The sequence below is a fragment of the Anoplophora glabripennis genome, unplaced genomic scaffold, assembly GCF_000390285.2.
Source record: "Anoplophora glabripennis isolate ALB-LARVAE unplaced genomic scaffold, Agla_2.0 scaffold134, whole genome shotgun sequence".
NCBI classification, from domain to species: Eukaryota; Metazoa; Arthropoda; class Insecta; order Coleoptera; family Cerambycidae; genus Anoplophora; species Anoplophora glabripennis.
Window position 1 is genome coordinate 896,016 of NW_019416384.1, and position 11,943 is coordinate 907,958.

The 11,943-nt window shown below is 34.4% G+C and overlaps 1 protein-coding gene across 1 annotated transcript in view; it reads right to left on the reverse strand.

The window, feature by feature from the left end:
• The window catches only part of LOC108903796 (nuclear receptor subfamily 2 group E member 1), a 35,072-nt gene extending 26,668 nt beyond the window's left edge, over positions 1 to 8,404 (reverse strand). Inside the window, exons 1-3 of the mRNA XM_018706094.1 lie at positions 8,395 to 8,404; positions 2,289 to 2,369; positions 764 to 925 (exon numbers count right to left, since the gene is read on the reverse strand). Coding sequence (XP_018561610.1) covers positions 764 to 925; positions 2,289 to 2,369; positions 8,395 to 8,404 — 253 coding nt within the window. The remainder of the gene's footprint in view (positions 1 to 763; positions 926 to 2,288; positions 2,370 to 8,394) is intronic.
• Between the last annotated feature and the right edge of the window lie 3,539 nt (positions 8,405 to 11,943).

Consider the following 11,943-nt stretch of genomic DNA (forward strand, 5'->3'; position numbering starts at 1 on the left):
GAATAATATTGCTGTTGTGTCTTTCACCGTCCCCTTTACATCATTCAGATCTGCAAAAGCAACAGCTACCTAGCGGTCGAAGGGTCGAAGGTGTCTCTTTATTTGCAATAAGAAAAACTCATCGCTACGATTCAAGAGAATAATACATCAATAAATCCCCGGCATTGTCACCATGTGACGGTGCCATTATGGAAAAATCGACAACGCATCGAATTGCGGCGTTCGCCGCGGGACCTGATTAAATTATTCTCAACACAAAGCATTCGATTTGTTTCGATAACGTTTTCCTATAACGCCGCGTAATTTCGCAGAGGTGTGCTGCCCAAACAGATTATGGCCGTCATCCGGCGGTTTTCCACCATATCACACGGTTTCCGATGCTCCCCAATTGATACGCCGTCCGGGGGGTAGTTTGTTTTTCTTTGTGCGCGGCTCCCCATATACTTTTTTCCATTTTGTAATAAAACTATCGATACTCGTGTAACAACGATACAACAGCCATGTCACATTTGGCTAATAAAAATTTTCTAAATATTTTGAGTCTAACTGCATAGGAATGTATTACATATACTAACATGATAGAAATAAAAGTCAAAAAATATGTTCAGTAGGTACCTACAATAGATGACTCAAAGAAATATGTGGGCATTGAAAAAACTAGAACTCTTGTAGTAAATATATTATAATATACCTATATTACTTTCAAATAGAAGTAAGTAAAGCATATAATTTAATTCGTTGCCTTCGCAGCATCAGTACTTACCGTCCTTGTTCATGCTAGCTTGGAAGCACTTATTCAGTCGGCATGCCCTGCACTGGTTGCGGTGCGTTTTGTCGACAGGACATCGTCCTTTCAGCTCGCCTGTCGCCTTGCACGTGTACACGCGGTTACGGTGGATGCTTCGCTTGAAGAAACCCGAACAACCTTCGAAAAAGAGAACAAGCGTTTAGATATAAAAAATGTACGTGGCGGTTCCAGATAATTAAACAATAAGGATGATATCGATCGGCTTAATTTGTTTAATATGTTCCTATCAAAATTTAAAAAATTAAAGAATTTGAGTTATCTCCACTTCCGAAACAATATCAGAGTAATAAAATCTTCCGTACTTTTACTTTTAAAAAAATATTTGAGAGGTTTGTTTATTTCAATGAATTCTATTGGTATCTAAAATGGGGCTTTAAATCGCAATTTTGGTCAACTTGCCTGAAGGTAGTTTGAGGTAGGTATCTTAATAATAATAAGTGACAGTAATTTTTTTTCAACCCCCGGCCAGGGGTGAGAAAAGTTAAAATTAAGGGGTTTTTCAAGATAACTCAGAAGGGGTAAGAGCTAGAAAAAAGTTTCATATAAAAGTTGTAAAGCATAAAATTCTACATGGTCTATTGACTTTTTGTTGTACTACAAAAATAACAAAGTTAGGGAGACTAGAAGATTTCAGAAATTTAAAAAATCGTAACAATCTAGGTACTCTAAAAAATGTAAACTTTCTTTTGAAAGTAATGAGATGAGAGATATGTTTTAATTTTTGATAAAGAAGTTATAACAATTTCACAAAGCGAACGTGATTTTGTAGATATCTTTGTGGTAAAACAAAATTTCGAAAGCAATTTTTCATTATTTTAAATAATCAATCGATTCAAATTGTTTGTGAAATCATAAAAATTAACGATTAAAAAATTGAAATTGTTATAATTTTTTTATTAAAAATTAAAAAATATATCTATTTCTCTAAAGAGACAGTTTACATTTTTTTGCTTATGATTTTTTTAAATTTCTGAAATCATCCCTTAACCTCCAGCCACCCTAACTCTGTTAATTTTAATAGTACAGGAAAAAGTCAATAGAACATTTCTATGTAACTAACTTATATAAAAAATGTCAGGCAAGTTGACCAAATTGCGATTCAAAGGCCCATTTAATTAGAATATAATAAGGTATCTAACTCTGGCTCTGGAATTACCCTAATTTGTGTACTTATGTCTCGGCAATTATCTTTCATGTTTATATTTAAATATCAGTTATCTGTGTCTAATTCTTTTGGTATAAGTATGAGCTGATTTTAACAATAACTTGCAACATGAATAGATTGGTAAATGAAAAAAAAAGAATGATTTTGGTGCTCTTATAAATACTCAAATGTGCCTATGTTTATTCTATTGGAAAATGTATCTTTTTTTACATTACTACCGTCATCATTTAACATTAGTTAAGCAGTTACTGTTTCAGATATAGTTATTGAATACTTCGATATATTTTTCTAAATACGTTATGTCACATAACTCACCGTCACAGCTATAAATTCCATAATGTTTTCCCGAACTTCTGTCGCCACATACCTTACAGGGAATATCCAACAATCTGTCCCCTGGAAATAATCACTATTTCATTATTCTTATAAAATAACGGATAGTACATGTAAAGGTGGATTTACATTACTATTTTTACATTTTTCAGAGTATTATTTTCTCTCAAATTTTCCAAAATAAGTGCTATAAAAAAAGAGTTAAGCGTAAAAATTTATCTAATTAGATATTTCAAAATCCCATCAAATATATGACAGTAAAATGCATTTGAAAGTAAATTTATAAGACTTATTTTATGAGAAAAATGCAGATTATAAAAGGAAGATCACTGCGTACGTAAGCTGTGATAAAAGTTATACCTACTTGGATTTTGTCGTTACCTCATTTGGTTGTGAACATGTCTGCGAAATAGGTAGTAGTCCATTTATTTGTTTGTTGATGGATCTTTAGTAGGTACTTTTTTACATAATTAACTTTTTTCCCACAGAAGTGAAAAAGAAATTAATTTTTTTTTAAGCTTTGCGGCAATATAATCAGTTAAAGGGCTAATACAAGTTAACGAAACCAACCCCTTGCCTGGCACAAGGGGTTACCTATTTAAAAAATTTAATTTTTTTCTTTACTATGTGGAAAAAATGCTCGATTAAATAATTAGAATTTGTATTACATTCGAATGAACCGGCTGTATACTTTACTTATCTGTATTTTATATTTCACGATTTTCTGGCAGAATTTAACAAGCAATCTAGCGCGCCTCGAATCAGCAGATATTTGGCAACACTGTGAGAAATTATTTACTTCGTGACCAGCAACTGGTTCGGAAATATTTGTCTTCAAATGTGGACGATAGAAAATTGTATTTAAATATTATATTAATTGAAAAAAAACCATACCTCATCAGGGATCGAACCCCGAACCTTCAGATTAGTAGGACAACGCGTAACGCTTTGAGCCACGAGACCACATCTATTTAGTTTCGATAACCTGGCTTATATACTTAACGTTGTGCCTCTTGTGATATAAACAATAATTATAATGAATATATTGGCAGACCAGTACCAGTAATAATATTATTGGCATATTTTGAAGAATTATCAAAAACAATAAAAAATAAATTGTTACATATTTCAAAAAGACCTATTTATCTGTCAGTTTAGAGAAAGTATAGTGCTGTAAAGTATTTTCCATGGTAATATACATTCGCGAAAAAACTGTTTAAATAGAAAAGTTATCTAATAAAAGTTTTTGACTCACGAGATGAGAGAGATGTCTTGTATTATGTTTCAATTTTACCATAATCTAGCGGATAGGACTTTTTTCGAGTAAAAATTTAATTTGCTTGGTCTATAATATAAGTAAAAAGATGAGATAAGTAAAATTATCCAAAAGGAAACAATTAGGTTTTATCACAATTTAACACAAAATTAATTTATAGCGATGTGATGTGCAGGGAGCCGCGCACGACCCATCATCTCGCCCTCGTCCCCCATTCAACGTATGCATTACATCACATGCGAAGTTGTGAAGACAGGAAATCAAAGAACAAACACATCCCGACTTCAAAGACACCCATCAGCTTCATCGAGCTCTAATCCTTGTTCTCCTAAGGCCCCGCAAGCTTGGCGGCGCAGCTACACCAACTTCGTCAGCTATTCCGAGGATATATTTACCAGACCGGAAGCGAATTGCACAATGAATTTCATGAATTCCTAATTAGCTTTGATAAGTGTGGGAATCGGGAGGATTAACAAGCGATCGGTTGATAATCTTCGAGGGACTGGAAGAAGTTCCACGGACAATAAACATCAACACAAACATAGTCTATTTAAATACGAAATCGTCAGTATTTCGTAAAACATGTGGGATTTTTCTGAACAATCTGAACCTAAAAAACAAGAGCCGAATAAGTCTTGACATTGGCGAATAAGGTCCATATTTTTAAAATCCCCCTAAAATTTCCATTCGTCGTCGTCTATACAATTTGGTGTAGGTACGCGTAAAGTAATTACATATATATACAGGGTGAGTCAGAAAGAATGGGTCAACAATAAGCTGGAGATACTAGACACCAAAATATTATGTTTGAGCTCATCATGCCTTATACGAATGTCGCTGGTTTAAGAAATACAGGGTGTTTAAGGTTTAAATTTTATTTTGAAATTTCTCAATAATTGGGAAAGTTTTAATAGCATGACTCTGAAAATTGGTACTAATGGGTTTTTTGGTGTGAGAATTATGAATTTGAAGCTTATTTTGACGTTGCTCCTAGAGGGCGCTAGTTCCGCCATATTATTTAGGTAAATCAAAACATATTTTTTTTATCTGTTGACCTATGCTTAAGAAAAGTTAAAAATCTAAAAGAACGTCCAATTCTACATAAAAAATATACTCTTGTTTAGGTCGCCTAACTTTATCGGTTTCTAAGTTATTTGCATTTAAAAGTTTCAATGTATGTATTTTGTGGTGATTTTTTATTCTCAATTATTGACAATAGTAATAATAACAAACCTTAAATCAAATGCTGGATGTGTCCACCACCTACCTCAATACATTTTACTATACACTCTCTTAAATGTCTCTGAATNTTCTGAAGCATAGGTCAACAGATAAAAAAAATATGTTTTGATTTACCTAAATAATATGGCGGAACTAGCGCCCTCTAGGAGCAACGTCAAAATAAGCTTCAAATTCATAATTCTCACACCAAAAAACCCAATAGTACCAATTTTCAGAGTCATGCTATTAAAACTTTCCCAATTATTGAGAAATTTCAAAATAAAATTTAAATCTTAAACACCCTGTATTTCTTAAACCAGCGACATTCGTATAATGCATGATGAGTTCAAACATAATATTTTGGTGTCTAGTATCTCCAGTTTACTGTTGACCCATTCTTTCTGACTCACCCTGTATATTAGGTGTATAACGAACTAATTTATTCAGTATGATGCCACTGTAAGCAATGATAATGAAAATTTTATATTTATCCTCAAGAATGTCAGTAGGTAATTATTTAACGGTTGCAAGTTTTATTTCCCAAATAAAATTTCAGATATTTCGGTTTTACTTACCATTCAATTTTATTAAATAACTAATTATCTTTTTAATTAATGTCTGCCAAAGAAATCAGTCAAGGGGTTGACTTTACAAACTTAGGTTTACCTGACCATAAACATATCACAATGAGTAAGTAGATAGTAATAGATACGATTTGTTTGCCTTTTCAGTGTGGTATATATAGAAGTGCTTAACGTTTGACTTTTAGTCAATTTGAGTTTTGATAATATGTATACACCAGAGAATTTTCCGAAAGGTTAACTACTCATGTATAATGTATATACAGGGTGTCCCGTAAAGTATGTTACAAACTTTGGGTGGTGATAGTACATAAAAAAATATGACTAAAAACTCTAATAAACATAACCTCTTAAACGCACCGTTTTGAAGTTATAGGCCTTAAAAGGTGCAACTACAAAAGTAGTTTTTGTGACGTAACTCTTTGTTGGAAAAAGAAAACATAATGAAATTTTCAGGGACTAGTCAGCTTTAGGAAGCCAATAAATAATGTGGATATTAATAAAATTGAGAAAGCGGAAGGGTGTTTTTTTATCACCCTGTATCCTATTTTTTGCCAAAAAAAATTTTTCTGCAAAGATACAGCAAATATCATAAGATTTTTAGAAAGACCATTGAATTTAGAAATTTTTTTGTCTCTTGCATTTTTTATGTAAAATGATTAGTTTTCTAATAAATTTACAAAATGCAAAGGGAGTTTACTCACCGCTAGGTGTTAAATTTGACGTATTCAAAAAGTAGGCGCCTGTCACTTTTAACATAGTTGACATTTGTTACCATATTTTAATCGTGTCTGTTGACGAATTATTAATTTGTGAGTACAATGGCGGATAACAATCGTTTTACTAATCAAGAATATGCCGAAATGCATTTTATTTATGGATTATGTAATGGAAATGCAACAGCTGCTCGAAGAACATACATAGAACGTTATCCGCAGAGACGTCAGCCGTCTACACAATTATTTACTCGGATTCACAGACGGATTATTGAAACTGGTAGTGTGGTACCCCGTTACATACATTGTGGTAGAATTGCTAGAAGACTACCCGCGCAAGATGAACAAATTTTGAGATCTTTTGAACAAAATCCGGGAGAAAGTGTGCGAAGGGCAGCTAATCAGTTACAGCTTTCCAGAATGTCAGTTTGGCGTGTTTTGAAGGAAAACGGCCTTTATGCCTACCATCTCCAAAAAGTGCAACATTTAATGCCTGAAGATCTTCCCCGACGCCTAGAATTCTGCCGAATAATACTTAACCATCACCAACATAATGTGGAATTTATTAGCTCCATTTTATTTACCGATGAAGCCACCTTTACACGAGATGGTTTACTGAACTTGCACAATGCACATGCATGGTCAGACGAAAATCCTCATGCTACCATTGATAGTCATCACCAACACCGATTCTCAGTCAACGTATGGGCTGGAATAATAGGTGACTATTTGCTCGGGCCTTTCTTTCTACCTCAAAGGCTTGATGCAGTAGAATATTTAAACTTCCTAGAAAACCATCTCCCTGAGTTAATGGAAAATGTTCCTTTAAATTTGAGACAATACATGTGGTACCTCCATGACGGGGCACCTGCGCATTTCAGTGTTCATGTTAGAGAGTATCTACATATGCGGTTTCCTAATCGATGGATTGGAAGAGGATATAATGCACCAATAGCCTGGCCACCGCGATCACCGGACTTGAATCCTGTCGATTTTTATCTTTGGGGACACGCGAAATCTCAAGTTTATGCAACCCCTGTTGATACAGAAGATCAACTTAGACTGCGAATTGTAGAAACCTTTAATTTAATAAGAAATAGTCTATTCATATTCCAAAGAGTCAGATTTAACTTTATAAAGAGACTGACAGCATGTATCGATGCAGAAGGAGGTCAATTTCAACATTTATTATAATAACATATTTTGTTTTAGTTCTGTTTTGGTTACTTAATTAAAAAAATTATTTTGGAAATTGATTGTATTTTTAAAAATTCACTAGGCTTAAGAAATGCATGTAAATAATTCGGAAGCACTCATGCATTTTGTAAATTTACTAGAAAACTAAACATTTTACATTAAAAATGCAAGACAAAAAAATTTCTAAATTCAATGGTCTTTCTAAAAATCTTATGATATTTGCTGTATCTTTGCAGAAAAATTTTTTTGCCAAAAAATAGGATACAGGGTGATAAAAAAACATCCTTCCGCTTTCTCAATTTTATTAATATTCACATTATTTATTGGCTTCCTAAAGCTGACTAGTCCCTGAAAATTTCATTATGTTTTCTTTTTCCAACAAAGAGTTACGTCACAAAAACTACTTTTGTAGTTGAACCTTTTAAGGCCTATAACTTCAAAACGGTGCGTTTAAGAGGTTATGTTTATTAGAGTTTTTAGTCATATTTTTTTATGTACTATCACCACCCAAAGTTTGTAACATACTTTACGGGACACCCTGTATAAGATATAAGTACCGTATTGATTATTGTGCCGTTTGAAGAAAGAAATTAGTGTTTTCTCATTGTGATGCGTTTCTGGTTAGGCAAAGCTAAATTAATAAAATCAACCCCCCGTATAACTGATTCTTTTTCCGCAAGGGACTGTCTGTTTAATTTATTTTCTTTTCCATGGGACAGAAATATCCAATTAAATAAAAGGAATAACTAAAAATGCCACAAATAAGTAATTACAGACTGAAATTAATGTTCTAATATTTGTATAATTCTAGAATATTTTTTTCTAGTTTAGTAAACTGAAGATAGTGATTACAATTAATATGGGCCCTATTTGGTCATACTTACCTAGATACTAAGGATAAAAATATATTATTTGAAGTAATTCACAGCAATACTTAAGCTCTTACATTTTGCTTTTGAAAAATGGAGATGTACCTACTTAATTATAATTAATTTGCAATGTTCTTATTTGTATGATCTTCGTGTCGGTTAAACTTTTTTATATAGGTACTCATATATGTTAATGAAGAAAAATAGATCTGATTTTCGCTGACTCACCTGTCCCCATCCTCCGGCCCTGTCCGGATCTTATTTTTCCCCAAATAGAGGAATCTATTTTGACGATTAGCGCTCCCCGTTGCAACGCAAGACCTCGCCCTCGCCCGACTCCCTCCGTAGCACGACCTTCACGAAAAAAATCCACCGGATGTCATCGGCGAAGTTCCAAATGGAGCAAGTCGGCGGCAACCCCAGAAATTTATATTGCCCCCCGATTCAGCTTGAGCCAAAATCGCGACTACCCGACTGATCCGCAGCCACCGATCTTCCGTCCGCAGGCCATTTTGTCACACCCCCACCCGTTCCGATGTCATCCCATCCCCACCCCGGTGCCTGGCGTCGCGCTGCCCCCCGCGAGAGGATGCTCAGCCACCTAACATTCGCAACGTGATCATTAACTTGATACCGTAAAACGGCGTTCTTTGTGCCGCCGCTTTTATTTCCATTTCCATCGCCCGTTTGCGGTTTGGGTTTTATTGGAGGCGGCGGCGGCCGACGTGCTTAATCGGATGGATGCAGCTGTTCCGGTCTTTGCAAGTCGTAAAAAACCGCTCCCCAGCTATGCAGCGGCTTCGGACTAAATGGAATCACGTCTTATAAACCTTAAAATGAACAACGAAAAAGGTAAATTGTTCATAGCGTGCATTTTCTTAAAACAATTTGCAAAGATTTTGAACCAGGCACAAGTGATACGTATCTGATATATTACAGGATTACTTTTTACTAATTGTAAGTAAAGATTTTAATGAGGCAGGTAAAGTTTGGGATCTGGTCGTTTCCAGTGTCGGTAAGCTGCCCCGCCGTCGCCGTTCCAACAAGATTTTCAGCCGTTCTGCAGGGTATCTGGGAAAATCCTGCAGTAAATCGGCGGCGGCCGTATCAAGTGACCCGTGGTTGTAAAGTGTGGGAAGATGCAGATGGGCGTAACGACTTGGCGGGGTTGCTATGAGAGGCGTGTCAATTCGCCTGCGCGGCCCAATCACTGTCCGCCGAAATAGGTGAACGTCAGTTTCAGTCACATAGCTTCTCGCTTCAGCTGAAGCCTGAAATGTCCCGCTCGGTTAAATATTCCTGCTACATTTCACCTTCTGAAAGAATTCTCGCCGGGGGAGGTTCGTGTTTATCGCGGCGTCACAATCAAAGAGGTTAATCAGATACCTAAGCAGTTGGAAAAATGTAGTTCTGTCTGTTCTCACAGGACGTCCACGCACGTATCCTTGGAAAATTTGATAATTTCGAACGGTGATCTAAAAAATAAACCTGTATCGGCGTTAAATGGTAAAAAAAGTAAAGGGTGAAGAAATAAACGTAATAAAAACAGCTGAATGAAAACCAGAACAAAGTCACAATCCCAATGGAAACAGACAGTGTTAAAAAAAGGCTAGTGAAATTATTTGAGAAAAATCTTTTTCGTACTAGCTTTATTAAAAACAATTTATTTGTCTCTCCTCTACATTTGTAAACAATAAATTAGGTATATTTCGTTTTTTGTAATAACTTTAAGCATCATAGCTATATCTACCTATGTTCAGATATACTTATTTTACGAAAATTATAGTGACCACAAAAAGTAAACGTATTGGAGGAACTGAAAATAATTCTTATGGTTCTTTTTAACTTACTTAATTGCTTAAAGTAAAAAATTTTCAATTGCTTAAAACTCTAAAATTTTTCATAAGACCGATGAGGTTCGGCGTAATGGATTTTTTATGGCAATTACGAAATTCTCGAGAAGATACACAGCTTTAAACTCTCCCCCGCAATAAGTTAGTAATCCTGACAGTGCCGTTGCGGCGGCGAAAGGGTTACAGCTGCCGCTCCCATTCCTATTAATTTACTGGAGGATCTGCTCGATTGCCACTGCGGTCGTTCGAATCTCGACCAGGAAATTTCCTCCATCGTAGGAACAACCAAAAGGATGTGGACGATATCGCGGAATATGTAATCCATTGTTATAATTTAATTTGTTGATTATTTAAATCATAAAATGTCAAAACTACATGTTATCCGATGCAAGTGCAACCAAAATATACGAGGTTAGTCAAAACTAAGTACCTACTTACACTGCTAAAATTAATTTTCGGTTAAACCGGAAGATAAACAATAAATTCCTTTCACCTTGAAGTTGGTAATGTCATCATATCCTTTTCCTGTCTATATTTTTTTTGTAATGTTTTTCTCTCTAAAAATTTGGTTGAGCATTCATCTTTTTTGCCTATTTCGAATAAAAGAGAATCCTCTGCAGAGATAAAGCTATAAAATAAATATAGACGACATACCTAAGTAAGATAATCTTTTACTGTTATTTCTGTATACTCTAAGTGGGCAGTAAGCCACTTGTATGCAACACGTGACCTCTACTTCCGGAGAGATTAGTTCAATAAAACAGCGTTATTTGGCAGCTCGAGAACTCAAATTCGGATGTGGCCGATCCATTGTTCGAGCCGCAGAACGTGATTCAAACTTTAAAGGGGTGGCTTTTCAATGTTTACCCTGAGTGTTTTTATAATTTAATAGACTACAACCCGTTGATCGGTGGTCCGGACTGTAGTTGTACGAGGTTTTGTAGGAGGGAGCGAAAATGTTTTTCAGCAAGAAAATTGGTAGGTATAAAATCATACTTAAACATCAGATTGCAAAATGTATCAATCTTATCCATCTTATTTTAGGATGAATAGTATAAGTATAATATCCATAATTATCTCTTTATTGGAATTTATTGATCGAGATATACCTACGATTACGGTAGATACCTTGATGTTGATGTTATTCGATTTTTTCCATTATTTCGCTTTTAAATTCATAGAACTATGACGTAATCGTAATACTATACCTATATATTTCTGATTTCGTAATTAAGTATTCCGATCGACGCCCGATGCATCTAAATTACACGAGGTTAGTCAAAAGTACCTAAATATTGATAAAATTGATTTCCAGTCAAAGTAGGTAGGTACCTACAATTTTCTCTAATTTGAACGAGACATAATGTACACTGAAAAAACAATTACTTTCTATTAAAGGAATCGGTTGTTTTGAATGCAGATAATTTAAATTTATGCTAGTTACATTGAGATAAACCAGTTACATTCAATACAAGTCATTTGATTTGTTTGAATTAAAAAAAGAAACAGTTTGCAACAGATTTGTCTATAATTAACAAATTAGATTTAATATAACCATTTATGATTTTAGAATATTTGTTAGGCGAATTAAAAGAATAAATTTTTAATACAAATTTATATTCGTTTTTATTTAATAAATATTATTTTATATTGGCCTATCTAACGTTACAATTAAACTTTAAAGGAAAATTATTCCAAATATATAATTTCTTAAATGTGAACCAGCTGGTTATAAAAGTTAAATTTTTATATAGTTTAAAACTATTATCAGTTCAATAGTAAAATATATTATTTAAAAATTATTCCAATCACGTGACCAAGTTGTGTTCTCCCCTGACAGTCGTATCTTCGCCATCATGGCGACTATGTATGCAAGCTGCCTGTAGTGTATTGTTTAGTTCAGTAGGCTAGTATGGACCTCGGT